The 20742-nt window shown below is 34.3% G+C and overlaps 1 protein-coding gene across 22 annotated transcripts in view; it reads right to left on the reverse strand.

Moving 5' to 3' along the window:
- LOC148677638 (multiple PDZ domain protein) overlaps window positions 1-19260 on the reverse strand; it is a 61932-nt gene extending 42672 nt beyond the window's left edge. For 16 of the 22 annotated variants that reach the window (XM_088611239.1, XM_088611334.1, XM_088610984.1 and 13 more), the window contains exons 1-14: window positions 19041-19259; window positions 15783-15863; window positions 13580-13746; window positions 9959-10177; window positions 8738-8877; window positions 8121-8334; window positions 7676-7804; window positions 7336-7527; window positions 6284-6398; window positions 5629-5717; window positions 3854-4049; window positions 3379-3471; window positions 1410-1489; window positions 537-683 (exon numbers count right to left, since the gene is read on the reverse strand). In XM_088611239.1, the coding sequence (XP_088467365.1) occupies window positions 537-683; window positions 1410-1489; window positions 3379-3471; window positions 3854-4049; window positions 5629-5717; window positions 6284-6398; window positions 7336-7527; window positions 7676-7804; window positions 8121-8334; window positions 8738-8877; window positions 9959-10177; window positions 13580-13746; window positions 15783-15798 (1797 nt within the window). In that variant the 5' untranslated portion in view covers window positions 15799-15863; window positions 19041-19259. Of the gene's footprint in view, window positions 1-536; window positions 684-1409; window positions 1490-3378; window positions 3472-3853; window positions 4050-5628; window positions 5718-6283; window positions 6399-7335; window positions 7528-7675; window positions 7805-8120; window positions 8335-8737; window positions 8878-9958; window positions 10178-13579; window positions 13747-15782; window positions 15864-19040 lie in introns of all 22 variants that reach the window. The other 6 variants (XM_088610480.1, XM_088610395.1, XM_088609971.1 and 3 more) reach the window with 2 other exon arrangements.
- Between the last annotated feature and the right edge of the window lie 1482 nt (window positions 19261-20742).

A 20742-nucleotide genomic window follows, 5' to 3' on the forward strand; every position in this document is an offset into this window, starting at 1 on the left:
CTTATAATATTAGAAACATGTTGCGAACAGGGTCAAATTTGCTCCCTAGAAACAAATAGGGCTTCTTAATCATCAGAATGTGTTTCAGTAAATTGAAATCAATAACAAAACTATACTGTGGTCATCTACAGTTATAAAGTATGTGGAAAAATACCCTATTTTACTTTGTTCTTTCTTAGGACATCTTTCACAACATGGACACACTCTATCAGAGCCACTTCCAGTTGGGAGGGACTAACAGCATATATCCCGCTTTCCAATTTTAGTTGTATCCAGTCTACATACAGTAACAATAATTATGTAGCCTGAATGTAATGTTCAAAATGTATTTGTACAGTGCTTTTCACCTACATAGAACCTTAAGAGATGTAGCTACAGAGCTTACGGTATGTTACCTGTGAAGGCAAGATAATGACAACAGTGTTAACATGTCTGTTCCCACGTGGAATTTAGGCATGTGTAGTGTTGGAAGATATGAGGAAAATCACTTGCGCAACAGTTGTATTTCGTTTACAGAGTTTCAGTACGATTGTTACCTCAAGGAGTTCATCCCCACTGAACAATCTTCCACTGCGTCCAACTGGCCCCTCTGGCAGAACTGAACGGATATAATGGTGCCCTGAGGATGCTTCCAAACTGATGCCAAGGCCACTGCTTTCACTAAACTTTTCAACTTGAGCAACCTAAACATAGGGACAAAAACATTTTTAATTATGAGAGCTGACTTTTGTATACATATTATTTCCCTTACAATTCACAGGTATTGAGGAATGATCTAAACTCCAGAAAAAGGGCTTTGTTTACACTGCATACTATACAGGATGTCTATGTGAAATTAATCTATTCATATATTTAAAGGCTACAGCATCAGAAATCACCTTGAGAAAAACTGTTTAAGCAACATCGTGAGAAATATTTAAATTTTGCTTACAGTATATTAGCATCCCTTAAACCTTACAGATCATAAATACTCAAGATATTTTCATAATGAAAATCAAACATATTTTATGTTAATCCTTAAAGCAGAAAATCCTCTAAACTGTATACTATTTTTTAAACAAATAACATATCCTGGAGAGCTTCTAAAATGGAGAATTGTGTTTAAGTCTTTTACAGATAACACATTAAGAAACTGGAAGTGTCTGATAAGACATTTTCCAACACTGCGAATTGGGACAACCTGATTAACATAGATCACGGCCAGTAATCTCAGAATATGTATTAGGCCACTGCTACGAAACATCTAAGAATCAAATAAGTAATCAGCCAAGTCAGCACTTTGAAACTTAAAATATAAAGTCAAAATGATGCACAATCAAGGTCATTCTAACATATGCAGAACAGAAATTATGCTAACTGTACATAATAATAACTTTAATGGAACAAATATTTACTTATATTTTGCTTACCACAACTTCATTGCTGGGACCAAGTAAAGACTGCCACTTTTTCTTGAGCTCTTCCTCCTCTACAGCAGTCAACAGTGTTCCTTAAAATATTAAAAACTAAATCTCAACAAAACACAGTCTACACTATGGATTTCTAAATTTGAATTACTTACTTAATCTTTAATTAAACTGATAATTTGCATAATAAAATTCATCTAACTGCAGACAAGCAAGTATCCCAAGATGGGACTGAACCCAGTTCCGTGACAATATGAAGTAACAGTGCTAACCACTATACCACACAAAAAAAACGAGCAATTAAGAAGATATTTCTGTAACATAAAAGTAAAAATCTCAACCATGTTAGGGCTAAAAACGAATCACAAAAGGTCTATTTAGTAAAATATGAGTTCACTTATAAGTCAGAACTCAAAAGGACGATAACTAGTAGATACTGGTGTTTGGAAGTATAAAATCTTTCTAAGACTTCCATTATAATGCACTAAAGCGTCATTCTTCAGTCCTGGCTGAACTGCTGTGGTCTCTGGTTTTCATTCCATCAGAACTATTAAGCTTTTTAACTGGATTATCTGATTAGTCTTCCACTGTGAAACTGTTAAAAATGAAAAATTTTCTTTAAAATTAATCCATGTCATTAAACTTCATTTAGAAGTTTTTGGTACGTAAATGTTGGATTGGAAATTAAAAATTAGCATGAACCATGTACCTTTAACAAGCGCTTAAGGACTCATTTAAGCTAAACAGATTTAAAGACAGGTGTCTGGAATTTAAGTAATGCAGAACTAAAACTGCTTATTACTGGAGTGTTTCAGAAGGCATAGTTCCCATTTATACCTTTACATCATTAAGTGATGACTGGAGAGGAATGTTTTCACTGGTTCAAGGAGAAGATTCATGAAACAAGCTAAGGACAGATAAACCAGAATTCTGTCTGTTACTTTTCTTGGCAACAATAAAGTTATTTCTAATACCAAGGATCAAATGTATGAAATCGATCAAACTTTGCAATGACAAATAGAGAACACAAATTCCCAAGGAACAGGTGTGAAAAAAACTTCCAACAAAGCAACAGGATATGATTAAGGTCCGATTATTTAATAAAATATTTTTATTTTAGCATCTGGGGTAGCATCGTCATAAAACACAATATGTTGGAATTATTAATGGATACAAACTAGAATCCTGGTCCTGATCCCTGTGAACCTGGTGTTGAGGTTTGGTATCCCAGGTATGAAATGCCAATTCCTACAGATTTTGTAAGTAGTCTTACATAGCAAATGAGCAGGAATTAAAAATTGAAAACCGAACGATACATTGGCTTTCAGGGACAGAATTACAACCCCCTGGCTGGCCTTGAGTCTGTATTTCACTCCAGCTGAACTATCAGTTATGTAATTGGGCCTTTAATTGAACTACAAAGTTTCTGAATTGAAATATTGTTCATTGTCTACAGCTGTAAAAAGATGTTGTATAATTTATACTACATATTTTCAGTTTAACATTGCATCATGTACAATTTTTAACAATGTAAGAAAAAGAAAACTGTAATCAATTAAAATTGGTTAAAATCAAAATGTTACTTTTGTAACGATTCAGATAAACACCTGTGAGCTAGGCTGGAATGAAAACTGGAGTTGTGAGTTCCAGAACTAGGAATTTCTTATAAAAACCTTTTAATATGGAATTAAAATATAAATTTTTAATATCAAAAAAGGTAACTGATATCATATGTTTTCATTATTATGATTAATATTCTAAAATCTAAGACGTCTTTATAGAAAGTAAGAAGTCTTACTTTTATTGAACAAAAGAGCATCTTAATAAAAATCTTCATGAATAATTAGATACTTTTATTAGAAGATGGATAGAACTTGAATGAGTATTCAAAATACTCTACGCTATCAAAGAATGCACTTGTTATTTCTTCTTTTGAGTATCTGTGTATATACAGTAATGTGAGATTTCTCACCCTCTTTTGATTGTATCTGTTCATCCTCTGTAGGAGTTATGCTTGAACTTCCACAAATTGATGGGTACGGTTTTTGTTTTCTATCACTATCCTCTGAAAAATAAACATATATTGTTTCACACAAAATATAACAAAATATTTCTAAAACCATGAAGTGTATTTTCATTACGTGTAGCACACCATCTAAAAACTGTTGTTTAGTGTAAAATTTTACCCTTGGTGCTTTATCCATGGATACACATTTTAAGGTTTATCCCAGTTAGTAGGTTTATGGAATCAATTCCAAATAATGGGCAGAAGATTAAATTCTAAAAAATATATAATCATAATTATGGTGAAATAAAGCACGTACTGATACTCCAACATAACCTCCATCATATAACTTTAAAATACAGCTAATTTTACTCTGGACATTTTCAATTTCAATTTTAATGTAAGCTTTATGATTGTCCTGTATATTGTACGGAGAAAATACCTATTGTAATATCTGAATCCATTCTGTCAACAGCAAGCTCCTTTACAACTTTGGGCAGAGGTTTGTGTTCTGAAATCAGTGGCTCCTCGGGTCTGAACCCTCTCCTCATGAGCTTCAGATGCACTGTCTGCCCTGTGTGTCTCAGAACTTCCACTGCTTGCTGATTAGTGAAACCTTGTATGTTTGTCCCATCCACCTACAGAGGCAATACAATACACAGCATCTTTTAAGCAAAACCTCTTCTCAGAACACATAATAAAAAACTGACAACAAATATCTTGCTCTTTTATCTGACAATGTACATCAATATTCAGAAATGAGCTTTCCCGATATTAAATATAACATTTAAATTGACCTGTTTACTACATGAAGCAAGTATTTCCTTGCAGTATTGTACAACATTAAGTGTATATAAAATAAATGTTTCTAAAGAGCAGTATTTTAAAAATATTTGTATTGTAATTAAGAAGTACTTACTTGTACTTTTTTTAGAAAGAAGAATAAGCTTAAAAATAAGAAGCTGTACTTTGGACATTGAGGTTTCAATGGCTGTATGTAGCAGGCTTTCAGTGGTGTCTTAATTTATGATCTGACCCTACAAGCTACATTACCATGGTGATTGTTAACTACCCTTTCATATATTAGAACTGTCATATAAAAGCCTGTCTTACAAAACAACATTTCAGTGAAGGATTTCCAACATTCACAATCTCTGAATTGTGTACAGAACTGAAACCGCTACTGATACTGGGTCTACAGTATAGAATATTAACAAAGTGAGCATTAAAACAACAAGCATTTCCCAACAACAGTCATTTTACTAAGTTTGTTAAGTAACACCTTTCTTTTCCTCTTAATCACAATATTGATTTAATTTGTTATTATTTCCTGAAAAGCACCATCACTGTTACTTAATAATGAGAACTGAGACTTTTCCAAGCAATACTAATGTTCATATATATACCACTCTGTATTTATCAAGCAGTATGCAGTATTTTATGCTTTGAAGACATATATGTTAAATATATATAAAAGGAAATACAGCAAATGAAAGATAAAATTCAAGATTGTGCAAACACTTTACAGGTGATGTTTAATGTACACAAGTGCTGAGTATTTCGTGCAGGAAGCAAAAGCAAAACTACAGATAAAAGTGGGAAATTCTGAATTTGAAGAGCAACCTAATGAAAAAGACTTAAGTATTTAAGCTAACGTAATTGACATCATCGAGAATGTGTGGAAGGGATAAAAAAGCAAGCAAAATGTTGGATATATAGTACAAATTATACAATTTAAATTAAAATTGTACAATTCTCAAGACATTGAGAAGATTTTCTACTTGGACTGTCTATATTTTGTCCCATTTAAAATATAGTGTAAAATTTTGGTTAAAAAAGATTGCTCCTAGCTAATAAGTGTAGAGAAAAGCAATGAGATACCTTTCTGGTCTCAAAGGAATGATCTACACTGACAGATCAAAAGAACTGAACTTTTCCGGTTTCGAACAGAGAAGATTCAGGTATGGGAAATCTTCAAAGGCACTGACAAACAGACATCATGAGAGTCAGTGAAAACTAGACCAGATGACATAAGCTGAAACGATGTTTAAATGAGCATGGAACAAGCTACCCTGCTATGCTGTTGCAAGCTGAGATCCTCCCTGAGATGGTATAAATGGGCTAAATGGCCTCATTTTTGTAACCATTCTTATGTTCCATAATAAGGAGGAAATATTGTACATACTGGGAAAAAGCACTTTCTCTAGATGCACTTACAGCTATTATCTGATCACCAATATGGATCCGGCCATCTTGCTCTACAGCGCTGCCTTTCGTTATACTTTTCACAAAGATGCCAGAGGGTTCTACAATGACAAAAGACACACTGTAAGGCACAATTTAGGGAAATGTTGAAACATTGGAACATATGAATTCTTGCTGATACAAAACACAATCACAGACAACACTAAGGCCTTTGAATGAAATAATGAATTTTCATTAATTAACTTAGTTATATAATATGAACACATTTAATGAAAATAATATTTCTCAAGGAACTTTTTAAAGGTTTGCTGAACTCTGATTCATCCTGGGCATCAGTAGTTAAGATTCAGGCTAATTCAACTGAGATCAGAGAAGGACTTCTGATCAGAAATCCATATTTACAGACTGTGACAAGAAAATGAATTCATAAGAAACATCAGTGGATTTTAACTAGCTTTTTTATAAAGTGAAATATTTTAGTGACAGGCACTAGTGTGTGTGGAATTATGCATTTGTTTATGAAAAAAATACAAACAAATTAATGTTTTTATATATATATAAAACATAAAAGGCACATTCTACATTTATGGTTTAACAATCACAGTTTGACCATAATATCTGCTACACAGAAAATCTAACAGATTGTAAATGGAAAAAACATGCTTACCAGAGGTTTTGTCTCCTACATAACCAGCAATAGTTATTCCCAGACCCTGTGCATTTTTGGTTAGCTCCACATCAAATGCATCAATATCATCCTCTTCATAATCTGTCAATTCACACTAAAATAATAACAAAAAATGTTTGGCAATTGAGTTTGAGCATCCTCGTCGAATTAGAAACAAAAGTGGAATGCAGAGGTGGGTCCTGTGGCTAACGTCTGTAAAATTCACATCACGCATGGCAGGCATTCCTCACCTATGTATCACAGTGACATAGTAAACTAAATGAAATCACGTACAGTAGTTATCCGCAAGTATATCAAGTATGTTACTTTTTTTTTACATTTTGTATTTCAGTTCATGATCTGTATGTTTATATTTTAATTCATAATAACATATGTAAGAATTATGTATATTATTTACTCGATAAAAAAATGTATGTATATAAATAAAATTATTTTACTATTAAATTGTGTTTCATGATTCTCATTTATTTATTAGATTTATAATTGCCATATTGTATATACCAGTGTAAGACTATAAAATAGGATATAGACTCAAATAATATAGGTTTTTCAGTATTTCTAGTAAAAGCTGGTGAGAGGGTAGCCATACGTATATTATAAATTTACAATGGTAAGTATTGTAAGTTCCAGGCTCTAACACATCTAGGGTTTTTACGGGTTAATAATGTGTACTCTTGTAGCGACGAGGAAATGGAGATAAATTCAGATTTGATGACAAAAACAAATGTTTGTAACTCCACCAGATTAAACCTTTTTTGTTATATATTTCTGGAAAATAGTGATGTCCACCCAAACCTGTTGCAATCACTATTGTATAATAAATAGGCAAATCTGAATCAAACAGCAAATTGAAAAAACATGTTTCCTAACAATTCTTGTAAACCAGGAAAATCCTCCACAATTGTTATCGTAAGCTTAAGACCTTAACGTTCCAAAAGGCATTACCATTTCCTATGCTAGTAATATTTTTACCACATTTCTCTATAGCATATGGCTACAATTACCATATATTCAGTGACCTTTAAGCTTACCTGCAGCTCCACCACTGGAGGCAGAACTGGAGCAGGAGGAGCTGAAGAATCCTCTATCGCTCCTCTTGTGATAACAAGTTTCACTCTATTACCACACTGCCTGAGCACCTGGGCGACCTGCTCACTGCCCATTCCATGCAGGTCAGTATCACCAATCTTCAGAATGTGGTCTCCGCTACGAAGACGTCCATCCTAATTGAGGCAAAAACAAAGCTTCACATTCTACTAAATTGTAGAGATTGAATGTTGTTTAATTTACAACCGGTCTCACTTGCAATTCCTTATTATACAAGGAAAGTACCAAATCTGACAACAGCTTCTATAAAAATAATTGCTGTACCTGATCAGCTACTCCTCCTTGCAGGATAGTTTTCACAATTACACCAGTGCTTTTTCCTCCCACAATGCCAAATCCCAAACCCGTGCCATCATTCACCAGCTCAATTGTTTCCATGTGCTGCCAGTGTGTCTTCAGGTTTTGATAGGAGAGTAATAAGAGATTAAAAAGGTAAATGCAGAACACATGACATTATTGTAACAGTCATTATTTATCATTTCAGAATCATAAGTAATAATCTCAATTATGAAAAACCTCTTCTTTAAAGAAAGGACAAAAGAAACAGGTTTCTACATAATTCTACATTAAAGAAATGATCCTTTTCCACTACTAATTTTATACTACTGATAACAACATTTGTAGACAAACCAAAATAATACGTATCCTTCAAAAAACTAGTGCAATACAAAAGAACAAATGTGAGAATATGTATTCAGTGAGTTCCTACCGCGCTGGAATGAGCAGAGAGTGTGCTGGCTGCAGAGGGAGTCCTGGAGACCACTGGGCTAGCCAGCTGTGGGATAGGACCTCTAGCTACAATGAGATTAACCTTCTCTGAGGCTTTCTGGAGGATACTGATAGCCTCTTGATGAGTGATAGTTTGGTCCAGTGGTTGCCCATTGATGGATAAAATCTGATCTCCTTCTTTCAGTTTTCCATCACTGCAAAATGGAGGAAGCTTAATAAATGAAATATTGTTTCTCTTGTTGTAAACATACTTGTTAAATGTTATATCTAGGGCTGAAAACATGCACTCTTCAAAGTCTGATTGTAAATAACTAACGTGATTAATGTGACGCTAGCTAATTTTGTGTTAATTTATGGCACATACATGACATGTATAAAGAATGAATAACAAGTATTTCATATTCCCTTTATTTTGTGAACCACTGTACTTTGTGTTTGTATGGGAAAAATATTTTTCAGTTACATTTATTTTTCATGCATGAAAGAAAGGGAAATGGAATATGAAACATAACAACAAACAATTGCAAAAATTACAACTTTTTTTTCTTAAGGTAAATTTAAAAAAGCATGATCACATTTTCAGCCATGCTTACTTACCAGTGTGTCACACTTCCTGGCTGGATTTCCTGTACAAATATTCCCAGTTCTCCTCTGTTTTCGCTCTTTAAACCAACTACACTGAAGCCCAGCCCTCCGGAGATTGGCTTTACCAGCTCAATATGCATTACATACCGGCCCTGTTGAAAGGACAGCAAAGTACTTGGTATGATGGTTTATTAATATTATAAAGTCATTGCTATTGTCTTTTTAAAACAAATGTTCTTTTCGTCAAAGCAAAAGAAACAAAACAAAACAGAACATATACATATCAAGACATAAAAAATAGGAACTTATACGATACAAAAAAAGGCAAAAATCTTCATCAGAATGATTCAGCAAATGAATGCAGACAAGTGTGTTTTAAGTGTATCTCAGTCTTCACCCATACTCATACCACTGACTTTTCAGCTGCTGTTATGTCACCAGTTAAAAATGATCTGAGCCCTACCTTTGAGAAGGAGCAGTCGGGAGCAAAGTGTCAGAAGGCACACCATTCACATCAAAGATAAGTTTTGTTACACACTGTATTTGCTAAATCACACGTCAAGAGAAAATTCCCCAAACAAGCATTCAACACATCAAAACACGTTCATGTCTCTAACCTATATCCATAAGAAAGTCATGTTGAAAAGAGATTCACTAGACCCTGGTGGTGACTGCTTAAATAATAAATCACAGGAAGCAAAATAACCCAACAGCAGTGCCAACTGACTCAATGTCTAAGTCACTTGCTGTGGTGCACATTTTAAAAACACTATGTTAACAAACATTGGCTGAAAACTCTCAAACTGAGCCGCCAGTCCATGCTGACCCCTGCCACAGCAGTACACCTATTCCACACCAACCCTGCTAGATTTTTTTAATACCACTTACACATAGAAATATTACTAGAGGAGTAAATTGAAGATTCTGAATACTAACTGGCTTACGTTTTCCTCAACTGAGTGCCATTAACGTGATAGACCTGAATCAAATCATGGCTTTACCAGTCATGTAATAAAAATAGTCTCAAGGTCAATATCCGTAAACCTGATTGTGGTGAGCGTTCTGGCGCACTATGCCTGCCGTCGCATCATCAAGGTGGATGCTGCACATTGGTGGTGGTGCAGGGGAGTCCCCATTACCTGTAAAGCGCTTTGAGTGGAGTGTCCAGAAAAAGCACTCTATAAGTATAAGCAATTATAATTATTATTAATTATAAAGGCTTCAGTCACTTACCTGAGCCATTGAACGAATTAAGTGCTCAAACTCGTCCATTGAAGGCTTGCCATTTATCTGTGGGGTAATTGAAAGCGCTGGGGTGTCTCTCTGTATACCATGATTGCCATTCTGTTGTGCTAACACATACGAGTCACTCAAGGGAAGTGAGCAAAGCCCCGGCTTAATGGTTTGAGGCAGTTCGGTATTCGGAGATAGCGATGCAGGACCTGCATCCACCTTAAGCCCACAACAAAAAGAATACAAATTCCAACACAGAAAAAAAAATAATTAAAAAAACATTCATGCCATGGAGCACTCATGGCATAGTGAAGAATGCTGGTGAGAGCTCTAGTCTCATGATCATAGGGTTGTAGGTTGAAATCCCAGGTGGTGATACTGTTATAATATCCATGAACAATATACTCTCCCACAAATAACATAAAATTCACAGAATACACATTTTCTACAAAATTTCAGGATCTTCTTTCTTTTTAGAAAACAAGACCAGTTCATGAAAACAATGAAAGGCTTGATGGTTTATCTTAAACTGTTGTTGAATACTGTATGCTATTAAGAATGGTTCTCATTTTCTACAGTATGTCATAAAACCATTTTAATATTCACAAACCATATTCTACAGCTATAACATTTTATAAAGGAAAGAAAATGAATAGATAAATGTGTGTTAAAATACACTTTTAATTGTTGAATGTTTCTGTAAAAATATTTTTTATGTACGGGGCATTATTCCAGGCCTAGGTGAAAAAGGCATTAATTGGAAACATCTATACTGTACATGTATAAAAATGCTTTAAAAAACTTTAGATGTAAGAAATGTAAATAAAGCTTGTCTTGCAAATCTCTCTCACTTACAAGACATACTACACTATATAATAGTGTACTTAAAAAGAAAACTATCCCATATAAAAAATAGTTACATGTAATTTAGTTATTTCACTATTTTTGAATCTGTGGAATTTGATTAGTTTGACTTCTGGGTTTTGGGGATAATGTTTTTTAATAATTATGGAAAATCATACTGCTTCTGTAGCTTGCTCTAAGTCTTTTATGAAGGTGGATTCTGCCCAATATGTGACAAGAGAAATGTAAGGCTTATGCCTGTTGTACATGTGGGTTTTATTGGCCAGCCAGGATAAGCGGATTAAAGGCCCAGTTTCATTCTTGTGCATTTAAGGAATTGTTTCTGCCCCACTTCACATAGTACAGCTTCCCTGCCATAGCTCTGAGACGGATGTTGCCATGGCGATATTTAGAAGGAGTTTGGCCAACTGGCCCATGTAAACAGCCTAACTCCTGGTCTCTGAACAGGAAATAAAGCACAAATTGAATCTTTCTTCTAAATTGGTTCTGCTTAAAAAAAAAACAACCAATGAGTCCCATTTTATTTCTAGTAACATAGTAGCTGGGGCTGGAATTTTAATTATATATTTTTTTCTTACAATTAAAGCTCCCACCCCTTGAATCTAGGCAATGTTAAAAAAGAATGACTCTGCAGAGCTGGAGAGCTGGTAGAACTTTGGCAGGATTAACTAAAATGATATGTTACTGTTCTATTTCTTGGCTAAAATACATATACACATAAACATATATTAAGTTTCTACAAACCTTTATAAAATGGACTTTGATTATTGTTAAATATAATGGTATGGTTTGGTTATACTATAGGTATACCATAAATTGTATAAATGGTAAAAACTATTTAAATGCAAATATAAACATGGGATTGTTGAGGTTGCAGATTTCTAAACTATACAGAGTTCCCCTCACATGACCAAGTGAATTCCTCTTTCTCAAATGTCCTTTATCAGTACCTCCTACAACATTTCTGGCATAGTTTCACCTCGGGACACAAACATTCATGGAAAGTACTGAACATCTTGCAGCATGTCTGATTTGACAGAACTACTTCACCACCCTGGAAATGTTAAATGGCAATAAGTAACTACAGACATGGAAGATTTTTGTTTAACTGAATCTATTCATTATGTAATCTACTTATAACTAATGTGATTAATTCTTACTATGATATCATCCATATTAAGTACTGTACATCTATCAAGATTAAACCCAGTCTAATTGAAGCTAAAATAACTGTTAGTGCTTAAAGGGCAACAAAGTAAAATAATAAATCTCACAAGTGTCAACTTTTGATGTGGTAAATTAAAACATTATTTATATTTTCAGATGGCTCATGCATTTACATATTTTGAAATGTGTATAATTTCATGTACTCATGTTATGGATTTTAAACATTTTGTTGGATCATGAAAAAGAATTCTATATAGTTTTACATAATAAAATAGACCTTCCTCTCACTCCAAATGTAGCCACAAAACAATGACAAAATTGCCACCCCCATGGGAAGAAGACAGCATTTTTACCAATTCTGCTAAAATTACTGTCAGGATCTTGACTCAGTTCAAAGAGTTGTATAGGCTGATGAACTATTGTGTTGCCTTAGCGTTAAAAATTACCAAACTATTCCTTTTCTGACACCTTTCTACTGTTAAGCTTTTACATGTCCTTTCCCCTGCTGTGATGCCCACGATGGGCTCTGAGCTCCCTGCTTCAGACACAACTTCATTACCAAAAAACACCAGGACACTTGTGGGATAGTTAAGTACCAGACCACATTGCTGAAGCAGACAGGAATCTTAAAACGTCAAAGACCTTCCTAGGGCTACCTAGCCCCCTTGGCTTGTGTCTATTATACCTGCAAACTTAACTGATGTAGCACCGTGTCCCAGACAGTGAGAAGGTGTCAATTTTAGTTGCCCCTATCACTCTGGATTTTACCTTCAATCGTAGTGCCTTATTGTTGTCTTTGGTGATAGAAAGTATTATTACCCAACCAAAGGCCTCACCTTAGCCAACATTTCCCACCATCCTTTCCATGCAGCAGCACTGCTATACTTTCCCATTGGTTGGTGGCTACTCTTTAAAATGAAAGGAAATGTTAAGGTACCCCAGTTACCACACTTTCCTGAAAGAGAAGAGAAGCCACCAAGCTCCTTGGGCCACTTAGCAGTCCCTGTGCAGGGTTCGTAAATGCAAGAGGATGCCCTGGAGGTTTATCACCTCAGATGGAGATAGGGCATCATACTCCTGACTGGCCTATCTGCAGCACTGGTATAAATGCTCAGTCCTCAGGGAAATCCCACTGATTGGTGGCTACTCTTCTCCTTCAGGAAACGTGGGTTGTAGGCAAACTAATTTACTATTAGTTTGCAAACTAGTTACTATTACTAGGAAATACATGTCCAAAGTGTTGTTAAAGTACTTTGTTTATATGCATATGTTATATTTCTGTATATGATATTTATAAAGATTCATATTATATTATAGAATATGTATATTTTTATTACTGAATATAATCATTACTATAAAGTACTCTAGCCAGACTATGGTATTACTGTATATGAACAATGTACAGTATGTGTTTTGCCTAATAACAGACAGTGATATCAGAAGGGAAAACAAAAATATTATTTATATTATTCTGCAATATATTCACTGCTACGTCATTTACCTGCATAATCCTCCTTTTTGTAGAAAAAGTGAATTGCATATCTCATATTAAAAATAGTAAAGTACATACTACACGTTAGACAAGCCTACCTGTTCTTTTAGCTGTTGGACAGAGGTCTGTAGTGTAAGAATTTGTTGAAACAGAGGGCTCTGAAGTACAGTTTTCAACATGTTAAGCTTTTCCTCCGTCAGGACATCACCACGTTCCTTTAGCTTTGCCTGAAGACGTTCCACTGCTTGCAAGGCACGCTGGGTATCTACATTTGAAAGTACATTAAAAGCACTGTTACACTGTGTTTAATCAAGCCAATATCCTGGAGCAGACTGTCAAGAGGTGTAAGCGAATATGAAAAGTAGCATTTCTAGTGTATGTTTTCATATACAACTGATACATACATATTAATACAACAACAGCTCAGTATTAAAAATGTACTTATTAGATGTTCTTATCCAAATTAACTGAGATTTACACCCATTTGTGTTAACAGAACAATGTGTATAATAAAATTGAAGTCTTATAAAATTTACTAAGTCATACTGAGTGAAATAAGTGGCTCAACAGTCAGTCAATCCTTGGTTTATGAACTTAATTCGTATACTGAAATCTGTACGGCGAAAATCCATAAATTTAAAACATAACTGTCATAGGATCCCATGACACTGGTATAACTGGTACAACCCCTAAAACACCCCTGATACTATTAAGTAGAAGAAGACACCAGATATCAAGCGTAATAGATATCAAGCATTTTTTTTACTCAAAATATTTTTTTTTACTATATAAACAAACCTAACAAAACATGTACAATGCACTGAAATGTCAGTGGAATCATATTAACTAATCAGGGGGGTATTTGACAAAGCACGATTACTGGGTTAGTCAGATAATTTAAGAAAATGTGTTGACAAAAATCTGTCAAATCTGACAAATGTCTTTTGATTGCTGACCCTTATCCAAATGCTTAATTATTTCAATTTTCTAGACCATGGTTATTGCTTTTAGTGTTTTCTTTGCTTTCTTAGCACCACCCTGAGATTTATCCACAGGTTTTGAACCTATTATGGAAATTGATTGCACAGATAATGCTCGATAAAATAAAATATAATAAGAAAGCATGCATGCATTGCAACATAACATAAACAAGTCTAAACTGTCTGACAAAATCCTAAAATGCTGGGAACATCTTCCAAGAATCACAGCCTCCATATGTATTCTTGCCTACAAAGACATTTCATTCATTTTAGCGAAAATGTTGTTCATATTGTGAAAAATAAAAATATACACTTAAACCACAATATGAGAATGTTCCGTATACGAATTTTCACTAATCTGAACAAATATTTGCACCTTGTAATTGTTAGAAGAACACCATTTTGCTAATCTAAACTTTGAAGTTCAAAAGTGACCGATTTTGGCCAAGAACCTTCTGCGAACACGTGAATTCAGCACCACCGAACAGCTGCTTGTTTCTGAGCGGGTGCACAACATAGTGGTGTGGTTAAGAACGTCGACATTGTGGTGTGGTTAAGAACGTCATAAGTCAGCAGCGCTTTGTTTACGATCACAGAGAAAGCTTGTGCTCTTGTTTGCACAATTTTGTGTGTTTGTTTTGCAGTTGCTGTTCATTATAGGGTCTTAAGGAAGAGAAAAAGATTATTTAGTGTAATAGTTCAGGTGGGTAGCTGCTCACACCTGAAGAAGGCTTCACGGCCGAAACATTGTGTTTTCTTTCTTGTTTTTTTTTCAGCATGGAATAAACCTATTACTTGTTCCTATTTAGTGTTATAGTCAACAACAGTATGCACATCGTTCTAGCCGATCACTTGGATAGAGATCTATTACAAAAGAATGAAAAACATAAATATGATATCATTCATTATTTTATAGCTAAAGTGGGTTTATTTGAATAGAATTGTGTTGTTCACTAAGCTTGCTATAATGGTCTGTACGGCATTATATGTTAGTGTGGTTTTTGAGTGAACTTGTCTTCGTTCAGAACTGGGAAGAATTTTCCCCATAAAAATAATGGAAATCTTATTTTCAATTTACGATCTCCAGCCTTCCGAACATATTTTCAGGAACGAATTAGGTTCAGGTACCAGGGTATGAGTGTATGTCAAATGGTTTTGTTGTAGCGAAAAATTGCAAACCAGGGATTCATAAACAGGGGGTGAATAGCAGACCTTCCCATTGGATATAAATCCACAACTTAAACAGAAACAAATGAAAAACAAATTTACAGTCTTGTTCAAACTGTGTAGTATTTGTTTGATAAATTATGTCTGTACTTACCTATTGTTTCAATCATTTTTTTATTCCAAAAGAAATGTCAAGCCAGTTCTTAATCAATAATGTTGATTTTGTTCTTCAAACCTGTAAAATGGACAGCAGAATGATTTTCCACCTTAAAACAATATTCATACAAAATATGTAATTAGTAAAGTAGCAAATAATGGGTTTGAAATATACCCTCAAATAAAATGTAAACGTATTTGCTCTACTATGAACATCTTGCTAAATAAGGAACATGAAAACAATTTTGTAGTGGTGTAGTTTTCAAATTTTCAATTTAGAAATGTTTGATTGATCATTTGTATTGTGTGCTTATTCATGAAGCCACAATTAAATAAACTTTCTGTATGGGAGGACAGTTATGCTGTTGCTTATGCTGCTGTTATGTCTGGAATTTGGATTTTCAAGCACACTACAACTCAAACATACATAATAATTGGTACGTTCTTAACATTTCATAGTTTCTCCTATCAGAAATAAACATTGCTATTAAGATAGAAACTGTCATTTCTGGGTCACAGACAGCACTAGATATCTGCACCAGTCTGATCATCTCTTGGATCCACAGGTGGATTTCATTCAAAGGTAAAGCTGCTTAAAAACAATGTACTGTACTGTAGTGGTACACTGGGGGAGCAACAAACACTAAGAATTAAAAGCACAAATGTAGATGTGTATAGTGCTACAAAGCATGCTACTTAGCAGATTTTCAAAGAGGAGCCCTAAATTTAATTATACATTTTACCACACAGAATCTTAATAATATTTACTTTCATAATGTCATTAAACTCTACCCTAAATAAAGTTATTCATATGTTTGATAAATTTCCAAGCCAAAATACAGGCATTTAGTGCAATTTCCAAATTAATGGATACATTCTGTCTGCACATGTATAAAATGTGAACAATATCTCCATGAACAGACATGTAATATTGATTTTACTTTCATAGAATGTAAAAATCGTAGTGATTCTGGTACAAAGCATAGCATAGTTTAAAACTAAGCATCACAAATACTAAAATTACTAAAGCATGTGTGAAAATACTGTTAATTGCACTATTTATAACACTACTAAACAAAGATGCTGTCACTTAATACTCTTACAGCAGGATTAGCATCTGTAAATTGCCTTAAATTGAACTATATAAAGTGACCTTGGCATATGGCTTTAGAATACGTCTCTAGTGTGCTTTTTCAAGTGCTGTAAAGTCAATCAAAATTTTTTTTTTAAATAAAGTAATTTTAAAATACTTATCTACAAGGAATTAACCTCTTTGTAAACTCAAATACATTTCAGCAATTTACACATTTATTTAAAACCTTAATCTTCAAGTATTTAGTGAGTATTCCACAAAGTCATGATCGAACAAGTAATATAATAAAAAAAAGACTTCTTAAGGTCTGTTCTTTTTAGTCATAAATACAATATAAGTGATATCAGTAGCACCACGCTAAATTCATACATTTGATGATAGTTTATTGTTACAGAGAAAAATATAAGTGAAAAATATACTAAAATGAAAAATACCTAAATAACGTAATAAATGTAGAACAAGAATACCCAATTAGGCCTTTTTGATATCCTAAATAACAAATTACAAATTCTGTTTAAACATTTGTATCAGAGTTATTAAGTATTAAACTATGAATTCACTGCCCCTGTTATTATTTTCTTGATAGTACTTCTGTTACTTCTGTGTCTCCTGAAACTACAAGCAAATAGTCAGACGTGCCTTCAAATGTGGGGATGTTTCTACTTTCTTTTTACTTTCCACCATGGAAAAATAATTATATATAAAATAGATACCTTCAAATGAATATGGAACTTATTTTTTTACTATTATTCTGAATATAACTAGTCATACAAACATAATTCAACATTGTAAAAAGTTCATTTTATCCAAAATAGAAATGCATGCCTCTCAAATTAAAAGACAAATAATCTGATCTATTTAGCATACTCAGAAAAGCGTATATACTGTGTTTTTTTTTTCATTTAAAAATCGACTAGCTGTAGGTCTACTTCCACAGACTGCAATAAAAAAACGTTCGTTCTTCTCACAGAAGCTCTAAGGAAACAGTTGTCATTTTTAGGAGTCATTCTTAGACATGCTGTACAACATGTAACACAAACATATTATTTACAGAATTCGAAGTAAAAAAACAAATAATCTCACTATATCCAGATTCTTGCCCAACATACAATTGTATACAGCTAGTTTCATTTTCAAATATTTCATATTTAAAATGTTAACGTTTAAACGTGTTTTTCAAGAAATAAATCGTTCAATTTTCTGGACTGAGTGGGCGATTCAAGGTCTAAACTTGAGAAAGTTTTTTTGTGTTTCTTGTTATTTGTTCGCAACCTGAGGAAGTCGTTTATTTTGTGGAAATAGAGTTGGATGAATGAAGTTCAGACCAGTTACAAATGTGATTTGATCGTCTTTTACGATATAAAATGTAGTTCTGGACCATGTCTGTTATAAACTGCCTTAAAACGCCCTGGGACTTGGATAATTACATGAGTTACCAAAACTCTGCGTCAGGACCACATAGGTTTTCTAAATAATTACAGCTTGTGACTGATGTAACCATCAGACTAAAGCTACTGCGTACAGTTAGCCTCCGAAAACTTGTAGTGATTTCAGACAGTAAATCGACAGCGGTTCGGTCTGCATCAGCATTCATGGAGCAAGAAGATAAGGACTGTGATGCAATTAAGATTGTGCCCCTGTACACAGAGTAAAGCGACACAAACTTATCATTACAATGTCTTTGTTTGTTTGTTATTCTCCTTCATGTGCCCAACCGACCCTTCCAGCAGGATACTGTATCATTGTGTGCCTCTGGAGCGGAATGCAATTTGCTTTTCTCAGCACCCGCCTCCCCTTCCCCCTCCCACTCCTGGCTGAAGCAACAGGGCTTTCCAACCCAGTTCATTCACATAGGATGAAATCCGCATTTTTAAGAACAAATGGCTCTTCCACGAACGAAACGTCCGGATAATACCCGCAGTATTACAGTAAACTTCAATGCATGTTTTTAAAACAAAAAATTATCCGAGCGGTCCCAGAACAATGCCCCAGAATAAACATCGTCAGTGCCCGTCTAATTCCACATTGGTGCCAACAAATCCAGTTTTTTTACAAAGGAAAAACAGTACAGCGTCGAAAATCGACTTTCACTTTTGTAGTTTATTCATATACAAACTATTAAATTAAAGTGCTGATTTAAAAATAAAGAAAAAGAACACTTACACGAACGCGGACTGGTCTGCCGTGCCTCGGTAATGCTAGACGCTTCCTATCCTAGCGTGTTGTCCTGAGTCTTCCTCCTGTAGCTAACGGCGCATAGAGCGGCTTAGGGATGGGGTGTAGTGTAACTCGATCCTCCACAGACATTTTCAGCAATAGCGGCACCGAGAGTTGAAACAAGCTACAGCTCTAACAGGCCACTGTATCCCCGACTAGAATTAAGAAGGTCAGAGGCGTTGCTTGCGTGAAACCATGACAACAGAGTTGGGAGATAATTCAAGAGGTTGTTCAGAAAAGCCCAATCAACCTCTTTTAACCTATACAAACGTGCGCAATACCCAGGATTACACAAATACTGCAGGTCGAAAGTGTGAAAGCAGAACTGCGACGCAGAAAAACATAGTTTGAGGGCAATGTTATTCGTTATTTTTTTTCCACCTGACCCCATGGTTTCTATGCATCAATGTGCGGATAACTATCTCGTACAAAAATATACTACATTGATATGGAAGTTGATTCATATTTTTTAATAAAGCGGGACTACGTATGATGAAAAGAATAACTTTAGCAACAATATACATCAATTATTATTTTGACACCTTTATAAGGGCATAATTAACCTTCAAATTCTGCAACTAAAATAGAGAGCATCTAAGGTAATGTTACTAACACTGCAGATTTACATTCTACACAATACATTATTTTAAGAGATTATAAATGAGAACCAGGTGCAAGAATTAATGAAATATAACATACCACTGAAACGATCTGTTCTGTTTCACCCTTATAAAATGACAGAACTAACAAATGAAGCATTTTCTTGGCAGTACTATTGAAGCTGACAAATTAAATGATCTAATGAACCAGAACTTCATTGGATTTTTCCTTTTAGTTATTTTTTTTAATTAAGTCTACCACCCTGATTAAAGGTGGATATGAAAGCTGCAATAGTAACAGTAGTTTTTTTTCCACAAATATGGCTTTGTATTACTGTACAGTACATGCTCTTGGTATTTGAGTAAAGGAATATTAATTGTGTTGATTTGTTTTCAATAGTTACATCAAGACAAATTAAATTAGTTTTTGTTATCACCTGAAGCGTGCAAGTTTTGCATTGTGCTCACCATTTCTACGTATCATAAATACCCACATTCCTTTATATAAACTATGTATTATGATGTAATGTTATGCAAGGAAATTCTGTCACTGGCTTCCTCATACTTAAAAAGTGCCACATGTTATGTCAATATTTGACAAGTGTTTCTCAATCTTTTTATTGTAATTCTTGTAGGTGCAGTTGCTTTTCCAATGGTGGTTGAGAAACATCCATAACAACACAAAGGACCCTTAGACCCATAGGATATTAATTGTGGTTTTAATTTCTCTATCCAATGCCACATAATGACTGTGATGCATTACACAGATGAAATTGATGCTCTCTTATATGCAAATCTTTTTGATATCCTTTTGGATGAAAATATATATAAATGTGAGGAGTTATCATTATTGTTGTTATCATCAATCAACCTATCCATCTATTTTCTAACCACTTTATTCCACACAGGGTTGCAGGGGAGCCAGAGCCTATCCCAGCAAGCAACAGGTGCAAAGCTAGATACACACTGGATGAAACCCACATCTACCACAGCGCACAAAAATAATATTAATACTATTCCCTTTCCCACAAAAAAAGGAAGATCTTGTA

This window comes from Lepisosteus platostomus, chromosome 1 (genome assembly GCF_059453375.1).
Source record: "Lepisosteus platostomus isolate fLepPlt1 chromosome 1, fLepPlt1.hap1, whole genome shotgun sequence".
NCBI classification, from domain to species: domain Eukaryota; kingdom Metazoa; phylum Chordata; class Actinopteri; order Semionotiformes; family Lepisosteidae; genus Lepisosteus; species Lepisosteus platostomus.